The sequence below is a fragment of the Falco naumanni genome, chromosome 1 (assembly GCF_017639655.2).
Source record: "Falco naumanni isolate bFalNau1 chromosome 1, bFalNau1.pat, whole genome shotgun sequence".
NCBI lineage: Eukaryota > Metazoa > Chordata > Aves > Falconiformes > Falconidae > Falco > Falco naumanni.
The window spans coordinates 83,857,843-83,883,314 of NC_054054.1; the positions used below are offsets into that span (position 1 = coordinate 83,857,843).

General features: G+C 37.5%; 1 protein-coding gene across 3 annotated transcripts in view; it reads right to left on the reverse strand.

Moving 5' to 3' along the window:
* RIMBP2 (RIMS binding protein 2) overlaps positions 1–25,472 on the reverse strand; it is a 155,913-nt gene that overhangs the window by 22,211 nt on the left and 108,230 nt on the right. For all 3 annotated transcript variants that reach the window (XM_040601852.1, XM_040601843.1, XM_040601834.1), the window contains 9 exons: positions 22,318–22,522; positions 16,400–16,551; positions 13,199–13,275; positions 12,160–12,269; positions 10,945–11,754; positions 6,545–6,696; positions 5,702–6,169; positions 3,445–3,594; positions 1,632–1,790 (listed from right to left, as the gene is read on the reverse strand). In XM_040601852.1, coding sequence (XP_040457786.1) covers positions 1,632–1,790; positions 3,445–3,594; positions 5,702–6,169; positions 6,545–6,696; positions 10,945–11,754; positions 12,160–12,269; positions 13,199–13,275; positions 16,400–16,551; positions 22,318–22,522 — 2,283 coding nt within the window. The remainder of the gene's footprint in view (positions 1–1,631; positions 1,791–3,444; positions 3,595–5,701; positions 6,170–6,544; positions 6,697–10,944; positions 11,755–12,159; positions 12,270–13,198; positions 13,276–16,399; positions 16,552–22,317; positions 22,523–25,472) is intronic.

Genomic DNA, 25,472 nt, shown 5'->3' on the forward strand with positions numbered 1-25,472 from the left:
CAATAAAGCAAATATGTATCTGCATGCAAAATGTTTTCTTGTTACTTGGGGGCATGTATTAACTCAGGAGAGAATACTCAATTACAGCTGCAAGGCCATGGTTGGCATACTTTCAGATTACAAGAGGAAAAGGAATCTGATTACATTATGGAAAATTCAGTAAGCAAGTTTTTCATTGTTTTGTTAATTACTGATATTGCAAAGTGAAACTGGATCTAGCAAAAGGGGAAAATTAACAAGCATTTCTGGAGTAGAGTCTGATCTGCATTTTATATCAGAAAACTTATCAGCATGGTGGGCCATATTCTCCAAATAGACTCAGACATCCAGGAGTCCCTTCTCCAGGAAGTACTCATATACTGAATGCTACTTCTGCAGAATGAGTCAACCAACTGTGCCCTTCATTATACACTACTGCATCAAGAGAAGTATGCCTGCAGACTTTAACAAGTATAAAATGATTTACCACACCAATTAAGGGTCTGGATCTTTCTTTTGAAATATCAACACTGGCAATATTAATTTAAAACCAGTAAGTAAAAATACTTTCTGATGCAGAAAGAACATGAACAGGCTAGCCATAATTCACTTTTTCCTAGAGGAAAGGGACAGAAGCAGCATGCAGAAGGATTTTGGCTTCAACCTTTATGTTAGCAGAATAATAGAAAACCCGATTATCGTTTCTTTTGAAAAAGTACCTGTCTCATTCCAGATAGTATCAGAATAAAAGGATTGAACTTATAGTACATAAAAACAGTTACAAGAATGGTTAAAATTCTTGTATGCATGAGAAAAATAGTAATACTGGTTTTTTAAAGAACAGCATATCGGAAGAAAAAAATCAACCTGTGAGTTTCCCTATCATTCAAGTTATTCAGCTTTCTAAGAAAAACACAATTTAGCATAATTGCTAGACACATAAAAAGCAAATACAATTTACATGTACAAATATACTCTCAGAAATACGTGTTCTGTAATAGGTAGGTTCAACATTCTACATATATACTCTTAATTGTTATATTAAAGTTGTCTTTCGCAATTAATATTTCTGTGCAGTGTTAAAGCAATATTTCTGATAGGCATTTCCTGCTGTCTCTGGTGATTCCTTAATAATCAGAGCACAAGGATTTCTGATAACTTATTTATCAAACAAAGCTAACCCAACTCCCTTTTTTACAAGCATGCTTTAAAATCTGTGGAAGAGATGGGACCAGCACTGGAAAAAGGGACAAATTACTCAGACATGGAAAAACTAAGTTGTTTTTCTTCTATATGTATGTATGCTTACATGAATCTCCTTGCTTAGAAGCACATGTAGTATATTGTCATATCAAGATGGGAAAGGTCCCCAGATATAGAACAGAAATTGCAACTTCAAAAATTACATACGGGAAAAGAGTCAGTTAGTGAAAAGATGAGCTACAGAATTACAGAATAATGCAAAAAAAAAAAAAAAGGAATAAATGTATTAAAGTGGCCTTGACATCATAAACAGTGTTCACCCCGGTTCTAGGTCTATACAACAGTGATTTTCAATGGTCTGCAAATCCATTAATTGACAAAAAGAAATGATTTAAAGGAAGAATCAAAACATGGAGGTACTCCTAAGGTTTCTCTGCAGGCAAATTTACCTTAAGTGCATTGTGTGAAGTCACACTGACTCTGCGCCTTCCCCCATCCTCCAGCTGCATTTCGGAGTACAGCTCTTCCTCATCTTCTTCCATAATATCAGACAAGTCAGATCCTCTGCTGCTTTCTGTATGGTACTCTTCACCATGGCAATAGTGAGGCTAATTGACAGAGTGAGAAAGAAAAACCTTTACTCACTGTAAAGCTGAAAATCCTTGTATAACACCAATGAGGACTAGATTATTTCCTAGGTTTGAATATCAGACTAATAACCGCATATAAATTACATCATGTGGCTTGCTGCTCTGCTCCAGTGGAGAGAACATACAAGGTTTTTTGCCCATTTATGCTCCCAATTCAAGAAATCCAATCTTAATCCTATAGGTGATACAAAACCTGATGTTTGCATTCATGGCACCAAATCTAGTTTCAGTCTTGACTAAATTCCCTTGATTTATAGAGGTCCTTCATACATCAGTGGACTTGCTAACCAAATTGTAAAAGCCCCAGGATAACACACATATCATCTGTTCTTCACAGCTGTTTGTTACATCACATTGCAATTTAAAAGTGATCAGTATTTAATTCTTGCAGGATGTTACCATCATTGTATGATGTAGCTAGCTGATGGAATTTGAAGCTTTCATTCTCTTAAACACTGTAGGAATAGATTGGATAAAACCTTAATTGTCTTTTTAAACAAGTCCAAATATTTCAAGTTCCTGTAAGTTTCCAACTACTTGGAAGATAAGGAGGAAAACGTATGTCTATGTTCTACTGTCAGATTGCAGTAGAGTATTTGAAGAATCAATATATGGTCTCTTATAAACACTAAACTTTTTACACTGGGCCTTCTTAATAAGATGACTGGTCCTATTAGAAAATCTTGGTCTCCCTGTGTCCAGAATAATTTTATTTGTATACAGAGGCACAGATGCATCTCTCCCACAAGCACATTTTGTAAGCCCAGCATGATTACCTGTACTCTAAAATTAGGAACCACTGTATGTGAATATGGAACCAATTATGAATATTACAACACTGGAAATCTGGAGCAATGTATATACATTTATAAATGCTTGAAATTCTATAACAAACAAAACTAAAATTTTAGAAAGTCTCAGAACTGGTATGAGAAAGAACGCCATTGCTTGGACTCTTCAACATGGGAGGTCAGATATTTGGCTAACAAGATTATTTGACCATGCTAAGACAGAAAATACCTCTTTGCCAGAATTTGTTACATTACTTTCAAGAGAGATGTATATTACTTTACATTTGTTTGCAGTGGGATCAGACCAAAAGCTGTGCAGATGTGCAAAATTCTTCTGGTGACATCTTTCTGTTAATTACAGCAGGCCAAGTATATATGGTGTTGGATTTCTGCTAATTAAGATTACAGGTTATGGCTTTTATGGAACAAAAATCCTTCCCCCTTCCCCTTTTTTCACAGCATGTTTTCACATGCAGTAGTAAGACATCATATAGAAACAGCCCAGAGCCCAAACATGACATTCCAATCACATTTTCCATTTCAATTTTTTCATCTTCAGTTTTCTCAGTTTCCAGTGCTTAAGACTGCTGCATGGGATAAATATCGAAGATGTGTATCTACAGCCAAGCATTCGGTTCCCATTCGGCAGTGTTACACTCCAGTAACAGGACATTCACCTACTTCCCCACAATTCAGCTGCTTGTCTGTATAGTTTACCAACATGGCTACAATAATCAGATGGTGACCTTGATAACCTGCTGAGCTTCATAAAACACTTGTTTCATGTTGGATACCTGACACAACAAGACCAGGCTACTCACTTGCTTTCCAAGTTCTGACCCTTTCAGGAAATCATCAACTGAAGCCCCTCTTCTTTTGACATTAGGAGAATCATAGCCGTCTTCTTCATCATCTGAGTTAGCATACTGGGCTGCATTACTCCTTTCGCTAAAAATACTCCTCCTCTCCATCTAGAAAAGCAACAAAAAATGGAAAACTGTGAAGCAGGCTTGTTCCTGCAACCAGTGGAAGAAATAGCAAATATAAGACAAGAACAAAACATTAAATATACTCATGGTTTAAAGAAATGTTAGTTTCCACTGACTGTAACCTTTTAACTTATCAAGAATTTTTTGCTCGTCATATTACTCTCGTTCATAAACAATGATATGCTTTTATGTGACCATCAACTCAGCTCCTAGTTTTCTTCCCTAAGTACCACTTAGGTCAAAATTCTCAGTATTCTACAGTCAGAGGCTGCTAACAAAGACACTACTTTCTCCTTGGCAGATGGTTAGTGGATGACCTAGCCACTACAGCATTTTTTAACCTCAGTAGAAAAAAAAAGCTACAGAATGAGACATCATGCTCTTCCTCTGCTCTGAGGTGACTCTTACCCTCAGCTACTGATCCCTGCTGCTTACTCTCACAACAGTAACCATCAGCCATCTAACAGGCTGGACAAAGGGCAGGAAGACGACACATAGCTTCTTCTGCAGCAGCCTACTGCAAGAGAACAATTTCTGGTACTGGGGACTAACCGTGACAAATATTAGAAGAATTTGATTTAGAATGAATCCATCTGTAAATTTCTGTCTAGATCTCTGAATTAAACATTTCAAGCATCACAAAAATTAACTTAATTAAACATGGCTCAGTACATGTTAAATCAGCAATTTTCAAAACCTGAGTATTTTGATTCTCTTTCCCTATATGGTTGCTATATCAACTTTCACCACAGATTACCAAAGAAACTAATTGCCCTTTCTCCCTCTACTACATTTATTCCAGTTTGCTTTATTTAAACAAAGGGAAAAAATTTATAGATGCATATATATATTTTAGCAGACCTTAGCGATCCAGAATTATTCTGGCTCCATTCTGTCCCAAAACAGGGGCAGTCAGTAAGCTGGGGCTGTTAAGACAGGTATGAACTACCAAAGTTTATGCAGTTATTTTGGAGATATGATGGGAGACCAAAGACCGGACGTAACAACTCTGCCAGATGAAGGCCCAAAAGAATGTACGAAAAAAGTGACACCAGATCTTGAAAACAAGTAATAGCCAGTTGTGAGCAGCTTGTGATGAGAAAGTAACTGCCCAGGGCACTGAGAGTATTTAAACATTGTATGCTGGGGTAGGAAAACCAGAGCACGTTGTCAGGATGCATGCACATCAGCTATACTGACCCAAGTGCCTCAAATACAGGATTTAAATTAACTGCAAATATCTGAGTCCCTACAGCAGCCATGGGTCGTAATGGTCTCAAAACAAGGGAGTCTTTTTTGGGCAGTAATGCTTCTAGCAACTACAAAAGGAGCTGTAATGAAAAGCTTTTACATGGCAGCTATGTGGAAGCTGTTGTAAATATCTGTGGAAGATGTAGCACTCTTGAAGGGCAAGTATGTAAAATTGCCTGTATATCCATGACAGCATACAAAATAGTGCTTTACGTGCATCTAAACTGTTATTTGCTATTTTGAAAAAGCAGATGGTTTTAGAACACAAACATGTTTCTTATCTGACTGCTAGTTAGATTCCCTTATCAAAATGAGACTCTGTCCTCACTGTGTAAACTGTCAAAAAGATTAGCTCTCACAGTAAGTCTGCCCAAGACTTTTTGTCTGTCTGCCTATTTCTGGACCCATTTTTACACTGTCATTTCTTGTTTTGATCTCTTTCAAAGTACTTGAGGTACTTGGTTGACTCTTTTCACACAGGCACAAGCCTCCCTTTTGACTCCTGCAGGATCCAAGCACAAACTTTGATGATTACTGATATTATTATTTTTTTTTTCAGAAGTAAGGCTCTGCATTTTTGGAGACAACATTTCTAGTGATGTTATAGGATTTCTATGCTGATCAAAGGCTGATCAATGCTCTTTATGGTTACAAGCATATTTGTGGAAAATGGCACAGAATTTTACCACACTGCTGCTTCTTAAACTATGGATCTTCAGGTATTTAAGAACGATTAGCTGCTCCTTAAAGCATACGATGAAAAAAAATATCCTTGAAGCAAAGTGCCACAATGAATAAAGCCAGCCCAAAGAAGCCTTAAGAAAAAGTCTGTCTTTACCCTGCTGCTTTCTGCAACTCGTTGTGCAGCTTCTCTTGCCATGGCTTTTGCAACAGTATTTGGGACAGGTGTGCCTTGAGGTTGAGGGAGTATTCGGTTAGGCGATGGAGACCTCCTCCCCTGAAGTGGGCTGTGAAAGTTAGGAGCAGGTGGCTCAAGCGTGTGTACATGAACAGGGGATACTGAACGAGTCTGCTCCCATGACTCATCCATTTTTAAATGCGGACCTAAATGTTCTTCTTTGGTTTCTGGGGCTCCGGCACTTGCTAATGGCTTAGATTTGGGAGCAGTTCTGGGGTGAGGGGTTGGAGGCACCAGTAGGTCACATGGAATGGCAGCAACAGAAGAGTCCACTGATTCCCCTTGTGCAGAGAGCGTTCGAACTGTAACTTCCTTTGCTTCCAGACTCCTTAGACTCATTAGCTCCACCATTGTGTTCTCTGCTGTTGGGAAGACCACCTCCGCCACCTGAGTACACAAACAACTTATAAGCATGAAGACATCTATTTCCCACCCCTCAACCCCACTAAAGTTCAACCTTTGAAATCTGAACATGGAGTGAATTATTGTCAACACAGTGGGCTGCAAGAGCCCACATTAGGGTTCCACACCAATTAGCACCAGTTGTCTTTCATCCTTATCATTCCATTTGTCCAAAAGCTTAAGTGCTTATAGAAAGGTAGCTCAAGAACACCTTATAAACAAACAAAAGAGCAGATTCTACTGAAAACTGAGAAAACCTTGCACACATTCAAGTGCTGTGAAATGTTTATTGTTGCCTTTACCTGTCTGTTGAAATTCACCTAATTTAGATGGTTACATTAACGCTGGAGGAGAACTCACCCGTTGACCTTTCACATAAACACCATAGCCTGTGACATTGGCGCCATGGGAGGTCCCTGTTGCTGTCAGAGTTGGTGGTTTCCAGGACACCTGTATGGTTGCTGGGGTAGACCCAGCCCGTACAGTAACATCTTGAGGTGGAGCTGGAGGACCTAAGAAAGACAAGACTGGTCACTGTTGAGCCTCAGATCAGAAGTGTGTACATCAACTGATATACCTGCAAGTTGGAAACTACAGATCTCAAAGCACTTTGGTGTGTGTTTTTTCTTTTTTCTTTTCTTTTTAAAGACAAAAAATCCTTATTGCAGTTATTAAGTAAAAACAGAAGCACAGGCTCAGCAGGTCACAGCACCAAGAACTGACCCTCAGCTTACAGCCATTATCTAAGCCATATTTCTTTGCAAGATGGTCTATACTTGCAACTTGCTCTGGACCTATTTTTATCCCTCCAGACTGCATAACTCTACTTACTCTGAATGCAGAAGATGTTAACAGAAAAATGCAGGGAGAAAAAGGCCTAGGAGTGGCACTGTTAGTGTAAAACTGCTGCAGCTGACAGCAAGTGACGTTTTGGTATGTATCTCTGCACCGAATGTACACTACATACTCAGAAATCACTTTCAAATTTTGTCTCTCTGGATGATCAGTGGGTCCAAGTCATGATTTATGGGCCAGAAGCACACTGACACTAAGGTGCAATGTGGACTGCAAGGTGAAACCTTAACCTTTTCAAACAGTAGCACACTGGTTTAAAAGACAACTGGTCTTTTCTTTGCACTAAAGAAAAAAATTTGCCAACTAACCTTTTAAGGCATTTACAGTATGTCAGTGTAATAGCACACCAAATACATGCTTAATTAAATGACATTATTACCCTACTATAAATAGCTCTTCTTTGGACAGAAAGTCAAAGTAAAAATATCATAGACATTATTAGATCATGAGTATTTCAGGCATCCTGTTGTGTTGATTTAAACAGTCAAACCCTCAGAAGTGTTTCATGCTAAAACATTTCAGAAGCAGGATTCAGCTGTAGCCATCTCTGAGTAATGGCCAGGAAAATACAAACCTTGGTGGATGTGAGTTTGCTTTTGCCAGTGACCTAAGCACAACTTATTTCTGTTCATCTACCAAAAAAGGTACAGAAATATTTCAACTCTGTGCACACGTTGCTACAAAATAGATCATGATACAAGTGTAAATATCACAGAAGCCTCAGCTTCTGGCAAATTGTCAGTGCATTTCAGTAGTTTGCTGTCACTGAATTTCATCCTCTAGTGAGCATGGAAATAAAATTATGGTCATGTTCAGGACAGTAGAGGCACAACATAAAATTTTTGCCAATACCATCTCTTGCATCTAAAATGTATTTCTAACTTACAAGGCCAAAGTATGCAAACTGACTAATACTATTCTTGGCCAAGATGCAGATTTTGATTTAGGATTAAATTTCAACTTCCCTGACCATCCTATTTTATTGACAGCTAGCACTCCCAATCCAGCAAAGCTCCTCAGTTTACAAGAAAGAATGCATCTGACCTAGTCCAGTATCTTGGCAATGACAATATTACTAATCTGCTCCTGCAGTTTGAAGTCACCTTCCTTCCATTCTCCCAAAACCAAACAACCCCCATGGACTCTATCTCAACCCTCACAGGCTGTAGCAGAGAGAGCTTTAATAAACTGTAATGTGCAATGCTTAGTATGGTTTCTATTTCTCCCCATCATTCAATGGGAAATGACTCCTCATAGCTTTTGATGGTCTTGTTACAAACATAAATGTTTGTTTCAGAATTCTGTTACAGTTTGGTCTTCATGAATTTATTACATAAATTAGCTCAAAACCCGTAACAGTCCCATTGGTCCCCGCCCTGTCAATACTTCTGTCTATTTTTAGACCAGAGCACCCAGAAGAGAATGACTTCTGCTTTAACTTAAGCAATTCTAATGCTTTGATGCACCAAGAAGAGGAGTTCAACGGCTCAGCAACTAAAGAGCTGTCACAGCTTTGGTCTGATAGGAAGCAATGGGTTTTAAAGTATAAATCGTGTAAAACATGATATATCTATGCAAAGAGAAAAATGAAAACACAACCTCTAATTGTCTTGTACCTTTTATGCAGCTGCTCTCTCTACCTTTGAAAGGAGAGCCGTTATCTCATGTTAATTTTTGCTTAATGTATTCCTAACAAACTCCTGAGACTGATACAGTGTGACAATTTTAAATAGTCACTGGTCCCCACTCCCTTTTTGCTGTAAGTGGTCAGAGGTATCCTTTTCCATAAGGATATCACTGAATAAACTAGGAAAGAGCAGGGCTTCTCAGCTTCAAGTAAAGCAAGCCTATGTATTAATTTGTAAAAATTTCTGAAGCCCTTAGAAAAATGTCAGTACAAACTTTAGCAGCTGCCTGTGACCAGTTATGCTGCAGTTCATGCTGCACTGTCTGCTAAACCTGACATTCACAACTAAAGCTTTATGGGACATCACTCACCCGCATGCATCTTCTAGAGAAACATTGTAACAACAGATTCACTTCATACAGAATATCTCCATTGTTCTCTCAGCATACTCTAAAATAACCTTTGAAACATGTCCCTTACAATGTATATCAACTAAAGGCATTTAAGGAGGGAAAATAATCTAGTCTGAGAGAAAAAAAACACTATTAGTCACATTAAAGACACTTTCTGTATTATTATTCTTTTAACTGTAGTTTGGAAGAAGAGACGTGATTTCTTAAAGCCAGCAATATTTGCAAGACAAAAACATGCCACACTATGGCGGTAACTCCCATTCTTGACTCTTGACTTCATGGGCATCCTTTTCCCTTTGTTTCCAATGACTTTTGAAACAGAAGCATCAGCTTCTAATCACTTCAACAGTTGCTATTTTATTTTTCTATATAACACTGGAAAGTTGACATACTTTCGTAAAAATGCTCTCTTTGAAATGTAGTGCCAGGGAAGATTCTGGGATCTCTGGATCTAAAAGCAGAGGCTTTGCTGCATTTTAGCTCCTCAATAGAGGACAGCCCATTTATTGCTTTAGCATACTTCAGCAACTAGGGGGAGATACAGCATGTTAAGTGTTCAGCTTGAAAAATCCTCACTTGAAAGAGCTTTCCCAAATAACAGTCAACGTATCTGAGTAAGTTCAAGCCACATTCTAGGCAGTCTGACTCCCACAGAACATACACAAAGTTTAAAATGCTCCCCACTCCTAGCAGATGCTATAATAGCACTACTACTTATCTCACTGAAATAATTTAAGACAAACAAGTAAATGCGTGAGCTGAGGGCATTTTTACTGAAACTATAAATCTACAGCATCAAAACCTGTAGACATACAGGCTTAACCCCCTCTCTACTCAAGCAGCATTACTGTCCTGAATGTCTCCTTACATGTATGTCATGCAAACCAAGGAAGAGACCAGAACTATTTCCTGCCCCTTTGCCAGAATCAGATCCCAGCAGGAAGTCAATTAAGCCATAGCACAGTACATGCTATTGAAATTTCACTTGCCAGGAGTCACGTGTACTTGACTGTCCCGGCTTCAGAGGCATTTGGTGCTCTGAAACTCTGAATATAAAAGGAATCTTCTACTTGTCCTTGACTAGATGACCTTGGTTAGACGGATCTATAAGGAGGGATGTTCAAATTTTTCAGGTAGTGCCACTTCCCCCCCCCCCCCCCCCCAAAATTATGAAATTATCCTTTAAATGCACTACATTATTTCTGCTCTAGTTTTCAGCATTTCACTGTTCTTAAATACTGGGAAATGACTGATAGCTTACCAATATTCCTAATGTAAAAGCAAGGTGGGAAAAAAACTCAAGACTTGCCAAAACACAACCAATTTGTTATCTTTACAAATGTACATTTTACAATGTGATTACAACTTCGCAACCAAAATGTGTTTACATTCCCTAAATGACTGCATGATCCTCTAAGATGTCTGTGTTGTTTTCCATTACAGAAAAGGGCTGGATCATCCTTGACAAGTAACATACAAATAACATGTCCAAAGTAGTAACTTTTTTCCCCAGTGTTGTTCACAGCAACAAAAATAAATTACTACCAGAAAAACTCTAACTCGACAAATTTAATACAAATGGAGACTAATCTGATAAAACATTTAGTGTGTCATCTGTGATGACGATAAGCATGGATTTCCCTAGTTTATCTCCCCAAAATACTTCAGTCCTTACTGAGGAACAAAGAGGAGAATAATGTAGGACAGGAATTAATTTTAAATACCATAAAGCAATCTAACAACCCTCAGTCTGCTCATGAAAGTGACAGGGATTTCAGCATCAACCTAAAGGTTAGATTAATTTATCTAGTATTTTCAGAGAAACTTAACTGGAGAGTTTTGGGGTAGGGAGAAAAATATCAAACCTGCTGGCAATGTAGAAAATTCCACAAAGGCTTCCTTTTTTTCTCGTTGTTCCAAGGGAAGCTGCCAGGGCATCTGATGGGGCTTGGCCATGACCTTCACCTTGTAGGCCATATTGGGCTTCAAATTAAAAAATTGGTACTTGTAGCTAGCAGCCTTGACAATGTCAAATTCTTCTTCATTAAGAAAGATCACATGACTGTAATTACTATTTGTAGGGAGCCAGGACAGCTCAGCAGAAATCTGGGTTATATTGTCCACTTTAAGATTAGAAGGGGCTACTACGACGTCCTTCCCAACTAACAAAGTGCACTGCAGTTCATCTGAGTTACCCTTGTTTGTAATGCTCTGAATTGATATTCGGTATGTACAAGTAGAAATGTTAAGCTTTTCTATAAGAGCTTTTGTTCTGCTTCCCAAGGCTATGTTCATCCGTACTTCTTTGTCAACCAGAACATTGTAGCTGCTAATGGTTCCCCATCCGGGTGGCACTACTGGTGGCTCCCAGCCCACAATGACACTTTTGGCTAGTTGTTTAATAAGGGTGATTTTTCTAGGATAAGGCACAATGTCTTCTCCAATTTCATCAATGTTCACATCCAGAGTCCCTGCACCATTGCTGATTACACTAGAGTCTACATGACTTGGTGGACTTATCTCCAAGAGATCTCCTTCCAAAGTAGGACCTGAATGGTTGATAAAATTCTGATCTTGTTCACTGCTTAATGTGCTTGATAACCGGGTCTCATTGTCTTGAACAAAATCCACAAAATTTGAAGGGACTAGTCCTCTTTGTCCATCTAGAAGTTCCCCTGGTGAGAAAGAACAATGCAATTAAAATTCCTTTTGCATGTCAATGCCTTGCAAGTGGACAAGATAAGGAAGAAGATATAAGTGAAAACTACACAAAAACCATTCACAGTTTGAGAATGTAAAGGCTCAGTAAGGAAAAAATCAGAACTGCCAGTAAGCTTTCTTGTCAACTTAAATCTTGCCAGTGGGAAAAGCTGACAATATAAAATATCTCACAATTAGCTTTGCCTGTAAGGAGCAGCTTTGCTGGTGCAGAAACTCTGTTAATTAACATGATGACAGGGGTAATTTTAGAAAATTATTTGGTGATAGATGAAGGAAAGAATTGGGAGCATGTTTGACAGATGAACTGATTTGAATCTGCATCAATTAGCATGAATTCACAGGTTAAAAAAAATAAATACCTTCATAAAAGCCATCTTCATCCATATCTCCATACACATAAAGGTACTTCCCTGCCGTGAGGGGTAGCTCTGCCTCTGGATTTTCATTTGGGCCATCAAAAGGGTTGTAACTGCAAGTGGAGTATGGATGGAAAACACGTTTGTTCACTTACAACCCCCACACAACTGAGTACTAATCAGAAAAAGGTGCACAGTTCTAAGGCTGCACAGGAAGGTAATTCCTCAGTTCAATCTTTCTACTTCCCTTCTGAAACATGTATTCTGATTTGAGTCTAGGTCACCTTGTTGTGAACTGTAACTATCACCAAGAGGCTGCCATGAAATGCAACCTATTCACTTAAAACCACATCCTTTTCTGTAGAATTTACTTACACATTGTTCACTTGGGTCTCTTTGAAAATACTGGGCAAAATCTTCCTTATTTTTTAAAGTGAATTAAATCAAACTCAGCTGTGGGGGTCTTTTCTAGTCCCCATATTCTGTTTGTTTTATATGGCAGTTCTTTATGACAAGTTTAGTAACTTCAACAGAGACAAGTTAAAGACAAAAGAAAGGAGTTACAGCTAAAACAAGCTACTCATAGACAAAACCTTCTTATAAAGTATTGAAATCCATATCCATCCTGAAAGAAATTGTTTGTTGCAGAGATTTTTATCATGACAGTACTCTGTATCTGAAATTTTAGTGTGCAAAGCAAAGATGTGAGGAACTTTTAACTCTTTCTTGCATTGATGAAAAAGGACTTTATAACAACAGGTTGAGACATTCTCTATAAAGTAGTAGTAAAGGACTGCACATTCTCATCTCATTTAGACATTGAAGGCTAGCAGTACAGTGGTTGGTAAAACAGCTTAAACTTTCTTCGACAATTACAGCACATGGAAATGGCACTATTTTGCAGCCAGTGCAAACAGGAAAGAGGTCTGCTTTCTATAACATTGGTTCCAGGTAGTAATTCAGTGCACGAATAAAAGTGAAGCAAAACTAAATGTTGAATATTACAAATACATATTATACACGTAATGAGCTGGGGTTTTACCTATAACGTGCAATGCAAAGATGGACCTTCCCAGAATATCTCTGCTTTGAGGTATTGGAATTCTGATCATTATCCATCTGTAGAGAAAGGAAAAAAAAAAAAAAAAAGACAATGTGATTTCAAAAGTATGTATACACTGTTCTCCTGACAGGTGATATAAATCAGACAGTGTACACACAACTTTTTTTTTTTTATTATTAGATTTTCACATGGAACAGAACTGGTTAATTTTACTAAGAAGAGCTTAGGCTAAAAAGGAACTGCAATTCAGAGTCTAACAGGACAAAGAAGCTGAGCTAATTCCTTGACAGCTTGCTAGAGATTTAGATCACCTGTCCGAGACTGGATGTTGGTCTTCCTCAAAAGCTTGCAAAATTGACAAAGTACTTGGTCATCTGGGCAGTGGAGATGGCTGAAGGACAGGTGGTATTGACCACACCAATCCCTTTCATGCTGCTGACTAAAGAAATAGTCATGACTTAAGCATACCAGTCTCACTGACCACCTCTCCCTCCTGACTAAGCTTTCAGTAAAGTCTTCATTAAAGCATAGTAAACTCAGTTACTCCAAGATGACCTAGTGTAAGTGGTATGCCTAGTGCTTCTGGGCATAGTACAGCTGTATGATCACACAGACAACCTAGAGGAATACCTTGATTTTTTAAATCAGAAAACAATAGTATAAACCTGATACCAGCGACTAAGTACTTAAGACAAATGCTGAGTTTTGAGCTGGTGCGAATGTCCACTTCCAAACACTTGGAAACAATGAGTGTCACATAAAACATACTCCCTTGTCAATCCAATCCACAGCAGCAGCACTTCTTGAATTCTATCCTTTCCACTAACTGAAAGAAACAATATATTATTTCCTCTGAGTTTACCATCATATCTAACTCAGTTCTGCAAAGTTACATATTTATCCCATTACAAATGTGGTCTACAAAACATGGAGTTAAATTGTGATGCTGAATCAACAGAGGCTCCACCGATTGTAGCTCTGCACTAGGTATCTCACTGGTAAAATAGTAATTCTTTCTGTTATGCTTCAAGCCCAGTAGAGATCTTAAAGTGAGAGACACACTTCTTTCCTCTGCTTATTTTACAGTATGTTGTGAACCCTTTTAGGAAAAATGAAGAACTTTTTAGCTGAGCTTGAGAGAACTTTAATTAAGGTAGAAATACTAGGTTTAACAGTGGAATCAAGTAAGATAAGTTGTCCAAAAATTGACCAAAATTTTACAATCTGGAAAGAGTGAATATTGAGCCGCAACTTTCAGGCCTAAACTGGTCCCTGCTTGGTTCCAAGTATGGAATAAAAGTGGACCAGAAAAATACTGAGTCAAGTCACTTTTCCTCTGAATTGACTCCAAGGAGGTGGGTTAGTACAACACACACTACTCCGCTGACACTCCACTTCCAGCGAGGAGGATGGTAATAGTCAGCTAACAGGTATTCTCCCCAGTGTAGTATTTGGAGATGCAGGCAAATTTTCAAGTGTTGTCAACCTGATGCCTTTTTATGGGCATGTCACAAAGCTCATAACTACGCCAATAATGCTTATCCTAGAAGATTCTGTTACTAGTAACAATCAGGGAAGTTGCAGATACATTTTTGCAGCATTTTTTTTTTTAATCTTATTTCAGATTTCACAGCATTATGCTCTGGTTTTAGATTTTATTCATACACTTTCCCCCTGGGTCTGGATACCTCTAAAAAACAATGGAACTTAATTCCTGTGAGCTTACATAAATGCATGTATCACGTAATTACACTCTAGAAGGCACTCAACGAACAATTCTGCAAAAGAGGGCTTGGCATTCTCAGTGAGAGGTAACTAAAAAATAATAGAAAAAGGGAATTAATTCTGACATGCTCTTCTTCTGTTCCTTGCTGTTAGTTCTGCTTCCCTAAGTCTCGCTGCTAAGCTACTTTTTCTGGTTTGACTACTTTGGGATGCTTTTTCTGTGACCTCTTCAAAAAGCAGTGAATGTTCCCACTTTGCAGTAATGCTGCTACATAAATATGCATTTATATATAAATATATATTTATTTTTGGATAATCATTAGATATGCCAACGGAATTCCTACTATACAGAAATCTAATATTTTGCTGAATATCCTACATCATACTCAGGCTAGTGATACATTTAAAAACATTTTGATTCTATCAACTTTCACAGGTTCTGTAGCAATAGATGTAAAATTGAAAATATGCACACAATTACAATTTATTTACTTCTCTAAAAATTAAGAATGGGATTCAGGACTGTAAGGTGAGGTGTAAAATCTGAAGATCATTTCCTGATGCATATATAAAACAGGCTTGCAGTATTTAATAAAAAATAATACCCTCTATGAAGTTTTCAAAATGTGTCCTATTCCTCCTTTTATTTAACATTTGTCCTAAATATCAACAACCAACTTGCTATGTGACTTTTGTAAAGCTCTTCTGAACTTCCCATCTGCTTTCTACTACAATTCTACTGAAAACCAGAAAACCTTTCTAAGAAAGGAGGAACTGAACCTTTCCAAAGTGCAATTAAACACAAGCTGTGAAGCTGAATGGTGGAAGAGTTCAGTGCCAACATCCTGCAGCTTTCACTTCCAGGTTACAGGCTCCATATCAGTTCAGGAGAGTGTGCAGGAAACTGCCGTTAGCAGGTGGTACAAGCTGAGCTGCAGTGAGAAGTTTCACACACCATGAAAACCAGGCAAAGGCCAAGGCCTACAGCATAAGTTCCTTCCCTGTCAGAGCATAACTGCCTGGACAGGGCACTGCATGGAATTTCTCTTCCATTTTCCCAGGCTGTATCAAATCACACCTTTTGATAGATAAAATAATAATAAAACCACATAACAGACACACACCAAAACAGCCACAGAAATGCTGACTTACACCTTTTATGCACAAAAGCAGTACAACACTCTGAATGCATCACTGAAGGCTAAGGTTTTCACAGAAGCGTGGGGTTCTCGCACACCCATTTTTTTTTACTGTGTAACTAGGATATCAGCCCAGACTGCTTTGAAAGTATCAGTTAAATTCCCACTGGTCATGTTCCCAAGTTGTCTCAGAAAATGAAAATGTTCATGTCTGGACTTTCTGAAAGCAGGTGGATCAACCTGCATCAGTCCTCTGGATAAGAGAAGTCTTGGCCCCATAATATATATTTTCAGTAAGAAATTTAAAAAGACTCACGTCTGAATCAAATCTGCATCTTGGGGTACCAGATCTTGACTTTGACAGGAATGTAGGTTTGACAGACAATTGTTCTGGTTTGTCTCCAGATATTTGAAGGGGTCGTATAAACTCTGAAATCACACAACGACTTCCAGAAGGACTTTCATGACCTGTCAGTGAACAAAACACATATGAGAATAAGTAATTGTTCTCAAGCAGAAACACTAACAACTAATAAGCAGCAGTGAGTTATTTTATCCTCCTTTTAGAAATCATTCTAGAAAAAGACTAAGGTAGGGAGACTGCAGAGCATAAAAGTAGCTAAGCCTACTAGTTCCCAGCCTTTCAGTAAATTACGTAAGTCAACAATATGTAACGGAACACAGTGTAGAAAGTGAAGGCATTTTAATTAAAAACAAAAAAAAAAGTTTTCCCTAATGAAAAAAACCTCTGCTTTTCTTCTGACCTCCTTGATGTCTTTGGAGAAATTATCTGACAGGCGGTTTAACACACCCAGTGCTAAAATGCTGCTGATGGAACCCTTCTATTTTTTCCAGGGACTTGGTCATATACTGGAAAGTAGAATCAAGTCATGCATTTATCTTCTAAGAAAGTGACTGAATTGCTAATAATCTAGTTGGCAGGATATTAATTTTTAAATGAAGTGGCTTGGCTTTTTGCAGGGTAGTAAGTTCCAAGAGCAATTGCTTCATATTTCTTAAAAGCTCCTCATTAACCCAGTACTAAAACTTATTATTTGATCACAGTGCCATCTTTCCAGTTTCTGAAAAACAGAAGACATATGCTATGAAAAAGAAGAATCTCCAAAAATGCTTTTTTAATATTTTTATTGTGCTTTTTTGAAGCACTTAAAAATAAAAAGGAAAAGACAGTTTATACTGCACATTTAAAGGACCTAAAGAAGCAGCCTTACAAGAGGCTGAACACTCTTACCTCCTATTGACCCAAGTGAAAACTGGGACTAATGGTGAGGGGAGACAAATAAAGAGAACAATTTCATCAAGGTTGCAAGACAGACTAAAAAAAGTGTAATATAAAAAACCTTTTAGATTTTTTCCCTTTTACTGTTAGTTTAGTCCCCAAACCACATGAAAACAAGCAGGGACTTGTAAACTAAGCCTAATTATACTTGCAGCATCCACAGAAGTTATAGCAAAGCAGAGTCTAGGGTGTTGCTGACAGAATCATACATGCAGAGTGCCTTCTCCTTTCTCCCTCTCTCATTAACATAATAAGCCTACACTCTAATTTTTCAGACTCTGGATATGTGTAGGTTCAGTATTTCCTCTCTAGTTCTGCCAGAAGTCTGGACAGCAATCCTTTGCTACTGGATTACAGCTTCCCAGACACACATCACTAGGAATTATTAGTGGAACTTCTTTATTCATATTGCAGAGGAGAATAAGCTCTACAACATATCATCAGAGGGTTTTTCTGGTGTGCTCCTTAGTCCAATATGATTAATTTTCTTTGCATCACTGTAATTTACAGCAGGACAGCTTAAGCACATTGACAGCAGGGAAATATACAAGACATCATACGAAAGATTAATTAAAACCAGCCCCACTTACAGAAATCCCCAGGCTGAAAAAGGGCACACTTTTTATTCTTGGAACCTTTCTTACATATATGTAACAGAAAAGTCATCCCCATTCAGAAACCTTTAATCAATTTAGCTCCTTCTGTTTGTTGTTAATATGCCTGCCATATCAGTCTGTCAGCGCCAAGCCTATAAATAATTGGTCCAGCTGTGATTATTCATTCAAAGGGAAGTGCTGTTTGGTCTTACGCCTCTTGGATTTTTCAGGCTTTGTCACTAAATTAGTTGCACTACATACAAAATGTGGAGAAAGATTCTTGGTCAATATAGCTCTTGCTTTGCATACATACAGGATGATAACCAGGATAGGAACACAACACTGTCAAGAACTCCAGAATATCAAGATGATGGAAGATACTGAACTGTTATTTTTTCCCACTTGTAAAACAAGGTGCATAAAATTTCCCTTGAGTCCTTAAAACATAGGAGAGGAAACTGTGTGGTAGCTGTAATCGCATCATCTAACTGGATACATCTATGGTTCCAGGTGGTGCTAATAACTAGATGCAACTTATTGAGACACCTCACTTCCCATAAGAGTAAGTTTTACCCATACCATCAATGTATGTGGAAATACAGCTTTTGCCCCCAAAAATATGTAAAATGGATCTGTCTTCCTAAGTAGACATAGTGCTGCCTTCAGTGTTTACGTTTCTCTATCCATTTAGCTACTTGTGCAATGTAACATTTCCCTGCTCAATACAATCTGCACTGGGTGCCATCAACTCTTGACTATGAAAAAATGTGTGAAGTAATAGAAGCTGATCCTCTAAGGCTCCTTCCCATGCTGTGAGACTGCTTCCATCTGGAACCACAATGTGATCTATTTCTTAAAGCAGCTTAAAAATCACTGCATTTTCAAGGTGTTCTAATATCTCAAATAAATTAGAAAGAACAGATTTTTATGTGAGCCATAACGTTAGCAGTCAGTTCCTGTGTATTCTGGACAGGAGACTTTTTTAAAAGGTCATGAGATGCTTAAATAATATATGTAAATTCATGCTGATTCTATCTATGTAGAACCACAGCTGGATTAAAAAAAACAGTAAACACAGCATCATCAAGCAATGCCTCTGCAAAATGTTAAATTGAGATTCACTGTGCACATAGAACATTCCTCCTGAAACTCCATAATCTCCTGATCATTTCTATAGAGGATATCTATTTTTGCAGATTGTGAACACATGAGTACAGGCAAAAATGGCTGTATTTAAAAACTGGCTTAACCTTACTTCTAAAATAAGAAACAATTTCAAATTATGTTCTCTTGTTCATTCAAGGCAATTTTACTGATATATCCCTGGACTTGAACAACAGAATGTGGAAGAATCAGACCTATAAAGACTGTTTTAAAACTTGTTAACTCACTTGAAACTAAGAATAAAAAGTGCACCTTTCCTTTTACATTTGCACTCTGGAAAAACTAAGAGTTAAAAATGAAAAACACAGGAGGTCAGTTCAAAAGAACACCCAGCAGCTTCTGGAAATGTCTCTTTTTTTCCTTTAAATACTAGAGAAGAATCTTATAAAGCCACAGGGGTTTCGTCTGTGAAGTGCTGTAAAAACCATATATGCTCAAAATGGTCTTTTTTGTTCCCCATGACTGTCAAAAGATCTGTTAAGGAAGTCTGAAGCACACCTTTTCAAGGAAAGAGGCAAGGAAGAGCACCAGACAACTTAAAATGTCTCAGCAGAATTAAAGCTGGCCATAATGTAGTATAATTAGACTACAATACAGAATTGTATTTATTGGAACTGTTGATTCATTATGGACTACCTACATTATCTAGAAAGGCCATTTAAATGAGCCTTTTCTCTAATAAATAATAAATCTTAAAGTTTCTATATCCGATTGTGACATCATTATATGTTTAGTGTTAACTTTTTACATTCTAATCTGTTCTGGCTAAGTTTATTTCATTTTCTGATATGTTCAAACATCACCAATTAAGACAAAGCAGCTGGTCATAAACTGATCTCATTTCCATCATTTGCATTGCTGTGCTTTGAAAGCTGTTCTTGTGTTTCCTCTTGTGTTCTTTCTTCCTCACACATAATTCAAATAATTACACTTCTGGTCTGAAAAAACTTGCTGTAGCATTACCAATGTTATTGTGAAATGGTTCATTTCATTAATTGGAAATCCTGCCCACTTGCTCAAACATTACTTTATTTTTACCAGTGTAATCACACTGAGAATTAATATTGCGCAAGAATTTCTGATGTTTATACACTAGTGCTGCAGGACCTGAACTCTAAGTTGCATAAAAATCACTAAGTTACACGAAAAGGTCTACCGAGCAAGGCTTTTAAATGACTTCAGTACAGACCTAGCTGTGTTTTCCATTTTAGTCAAGGATTTCTTGGAAGATTTTGTTTGTTATGTTTTGAAGGTTTTTATAAAAGCTGTTTCCATTAGTATTTCAAGAATAAATGTAAGTTAGCTGGCAGAGTTCGACTGAGTACCTCAAAAGGTTTAGCTGATTTTTATTTGAGGACTGGGACCTATTTAGATCAATTCCCCAGACACAGACTAGACCTTCACTTGCTGCCTAAAGGACATTTCAATACCTAATTACCTTTCCTTTAAAATTAATTGTTGCTTTGAAGATCCTGCCCCTAGAGACATGAGGAGCTAATCCTGTTGATACCAACAAAATTTGTTCGAAATTGTTACAGCTATCAGGTAATGCCTTCTGAATTCATTTAGTGCACCTTACTATCTACTAAGGTAAGACTTTCAGCTCCAGAAAAGCCTATGAACTAATACACACCACAGTGGGTAAGAATGGAAGCAGCTCTAATTTTCTGTTCAAAAACCCAAGGTATACAAAGTACAAAGTTACTGAAGTGAAATGAAAGGAGGATGCCACCATGGTTCCTTTTGATTTAGTCTCACGTTGAGTTTAGCACCCTTCACTTAAGATAACTGCTCATCTGTAATGATAGAGAAATTGTTTGTGATTTCTAGGCCCTATGCCTCAGCATTTTTCTAGGAGCCTAGGAAGATGAAATAAAAAAAAAAAGTCAAGACTACTTCATTTTTCCTGTTCCCCTTCATATTTATTTTAAAACAACTTTGGGGGAATTTGTAAGCAGTGGAAATTACCTTACAAGTGTTCCTTTGCAGAACAAGTAAAGTCATTCTAGTGTGGGTGATACTGAGTTGGTGAGCACACTCCTCAGCCTTGATAACAACATAGTTATAATACACAATCGAACATGCAATTTACATGCAAGTTACTTTCAAGTGTCCTCAGGTAACCTCTTGCCTTAATCTTTGGAATTTTCTTATGAATAATGAATCAATAACAAAGTTGTGTAGGTAGGAAGAGCAGTTGCCTCTGGCAACAGGAGATGACCTGGTGAAAGTTCAACATAGATCTTGGAAAAACACATACTGTTGAAGATACTAGGTACCATAAGTGTAGGAACACCAACAAAGAAATAAATTAATTAATTTCTTTTTACTTTACATTCTTCATTTTTAAAGAATTTAAATCAACAATATTTTTGTTATGACTTTTCTGTTTCTAAAACACCTGGCAGTTAGATGTTCAAATACTATTTTAAATACTGTTAAAACACACCTTTGCACAGTTTAGTAAGCAACTGCAGATATTAACCCTGTTCAGTTCTGTTAAAATATATCACATGAAACTCCTTTCCAATCAAAATCACTTTGTGACAGTTTGTGTTTTTGTAGACAGTGTTTGCTTCCACTGATTTTATATTTTTTTTTTATTGTTTTACTTTCAAGTTCTTATGGAAAAGTGCATGTTTTCTGTTAACAACTGTAACTAACAAAAACACTTCCATGTTTATCAAAATATTTCATTCAGTTTGCCCATCTTCTGCCCAGCTCTGTTCACAAGTTTCTCTTAGTGTAGAGAAACTAGGGCAGCTCAGTGTGGGGCATCTGTGCTTTCTTTTCCCTTGAACTGCTACTTTGACAAGATAGCAAATCTTATTCCTGTCCCTGAACCAGTGAAGGTTTTACAACAAAGCCTGTACATGCAGTCTTTCTTCTTCCAACAGAAGTAGATGTTTACATAAGGTACACATCACTTGAACGCTCACCTCTACACCCAACAACAGTTAAGAGAGAATTCTGCTTACAGCAGTGCCTGAATTAAACTGAAACAACCTCAGTGAAGGCTTAAAAGATACTCTGAAATTTAAACAAGTCACAAAACAGGAACAGGAGAAAATTCTATGCTCCATTTGTACAATTAAACTCTATTTACATCATTGAGTTGCATCTTAAAACCTGCAGGGCAGAACAGATACCTACAAATAAAATGATGGTCCTTACCTATGCCTATGGAAGTGGCTATTCCATTAATTAACTGGGATAGAGATTTACCAGGAGAACCAGGGATATCTGAGGATGCCACCGAGTTACTGCTCAGGAGATCAATCTTCCCTGCTTGCTGTCTAAACTTCTCCAGTTCTCTAGACAAGAGGTTAAATTGTTCACTCTGTGTCCGGCATTTCTCCTCTAGCTCTCGGACTTTGGCCTGAACAAGCAAGACACAACACAGACATTTGAGTGAGATCAGAGCAAGCTGCGACTGCATCACATTTTTCTAAAGCACCAGGAAGCCAGAATAGGCAAACTAGTTGGGATAAACAGGCCCACAATCACATTTTTCTCCCCCTAAATTCTCATCCATATTTAGAATGAACCTTTTAGTAGCCCTGTAATATTGAAATAAGTACTACTTTCATGTCCAATTTCCAAAGGGGAAATTCCTCACTGTATTTTTTAGCAATGCTGTAAAAATCACTGCCAAGAACACTTGCAGCTTTGTGACTTCTACACACATCTGACTGTCACTTTTGTGCATTTTTCAAACTTTTTCTAAAACTCAGGTATATTTCTGAGGTTTGCCCATCCTCTGCTATTAAGTTGAAGCCTCCTGAATTGCTAGATTAACACTTATGTATTAAAAACCAGCAAGAACAAAAAAAACCCAAACCCACAGTGGTTCATGCAGAATGTGGGCCTAGCTACTGGCTGAATTCCCTTTCAAAAATGATGCTCCTCACTATGGATGCCAAACCACACAGACGTAATCCAGACACCAGCCAAAAGGAGATTGTTTGTAAACTTGCCAGAAGTACTGAAGTGTCATTGTTGGCAAACATCTTTGTTTTAATTTTGAGGCAGCAGGCTTTAACAAAACAGAACTTAAAAGATAAGCTTCTGTGCTAACTTGGGAAATCTGCCTACATACAGTTCATGAACTCCTGATGTGAAAAAATGTGAAAGGTGGTGGAAAGGAAATATTCCCTAGCTGAATGGAATGACAAAAGGCATGGGAATCCAGGATTATTTCTTCTACAACTTTTACTCAAAACACATGAAGACACTAAAGTATGAAAAAATCCTTTCATCCAAATCTGCACATTCATTGTCCCAGCTAAATTAAGCATATAATAATCTTGTTCAGATAATGCATTTAAATTTCAATCTGTATTTCTAAACAGCCTGCACATCTGTTTGCATACACTACCAGATATTCCTGAAGAGAAAAATCACAAATCTAGAATGCCCAAAGAGTTAGGAAAGAGCATATAAACACCTGTTGCAAAGACTGGAGAATCAGCATATCACCTGAGAATTTCATTTGTGAGGTCTGATTTTCACATAGGGACAAGCAGTTGGTCTGTACTCTAGAAATGTGCCACAGAGAGTGCCATCTGAGATCTAGGGAGCGCCTGTGTGCTGTGACCCAAATGCTGCATACAGAAGTAGCTCAACAGTGGCAGTAATAGCCTTCTTATATGAAAAGCTAATGCATTATATCCTAATCTAAGGCTTTATGATGAACAAACATCACTTTCCTTCATTAAAAGCCCATTTATACTATATGCCTAGTTAAACAACTGTACAACCAAGGAAGTCTGGATATCAATTAGATTAATTCAACTGTACTGAAGGTTTCTTTTTCTTGAAAGAGAAAAAAGTTCTCAGTTCATGTAATATGTGCACTTTTTCTTATATATCAAGAAGATGGCATATATTACATACCACCTATACCAAGATCTTGGCACAGCTACAGATAAACAAAACACAGTCCCCAGAAGAACACACAAATCCTAATTTCCTACTACACAAGGTGCTCCTGTTTGTTCCTTTTTTTGGTAACAAATACATTTTTAAAGCTACAGTGAATTTTGAGGATATAATTTCTTTGTATTCATAAAACACAGATAAATTTCGTTCTGCTAAATTAGTCCCAAGGGTATCTATCTGATTGATTATGGAACAAAATATTAAGACACAGAGACATTGTGAGAGTTTTACACAAACATTAAATGTTTTGAATTTTGCTTTTTGTCTGTCGTCTTTTTATTGTGGTTTTGAGCAACTGAAATGTGAGCTTTTGCTATTTGTTAATTTGCTGAATGAATAAGGCATCTACATACAATTTTAAAAGAACATTGATAAACAAATAAAGCAATAAACTGGTTTGGGTTTTCAGATCCTCTCTTTCCAAAGGAAAGTTTAAGGATGAGCTATTCAGCTCTCTAAGAATACATACTGACCTTTCCACATGCAGTTATGGAAATTCCAGCATAAAATAACAAATAAAAACATCACTATCCTGACCCCAACAAGATGCTAAGGCTGTCTTTCAAAATTTGGAAAAAATATGAATGCATTATTATTATTTATTAATCTAAAACTTATTTCCATTTCATAATATACTTTCTTTGACTTTTCTTTGGAGCATCTAAAATCTTCAACTTGTCCTCTCTTGCCAGTACGAAGCCTGGAAGAAAAATGACTTTACTACTTTTTTTTCAATGAAGGTTGTGAGTTAGAAGAGAGCACAAAGCTGGTAGTATATGAAGAAAAATTTGCCGTACGATCCACAATAGTACTCGCAGGAGGCATCCCTACACGCATCTTTGGGTTCTTGGTTCATTGTTAGCCAGCCAGACTTGCTTCACTGTAGAAAATGTACATATTCATGTGTATCACTGCAGAGCAAGGCACACTCTTACGCCCTCAGAAATAATGAATTTTTATTCTGTATCATGGTTCTGCCCATATAACCTACCCTAATAACAATGACACAAAAGCACCAAGTCTACCAGATCTCCCTAAGACCATACCTGCCTATAGCAGCGGTTGTATGAAAAGACACTCTACCGCAGGCTATACTGAATGTATCTCGCTTAGGACTTGCCAAGTTTCTGATACAATATATAGCGCTATTTTTAAAACTTAAATGGAAAATGAAGCAGACTTCATCCATTACAAGACATATACTGCTCGCACAAGACAGATAAGCAACTTTCCACGTGGTCAGACTTGAATTCAGACTACTAATTAGCTCACATATTCTGCTATGCAGATATCATTTCATGGTGTAACTGTTTACATAGCAGCAATGGCTTTCAGTAGGTGGCTCAATAAATCAATTTCAGGAGAAAATACCACAGAAAATTACCTCT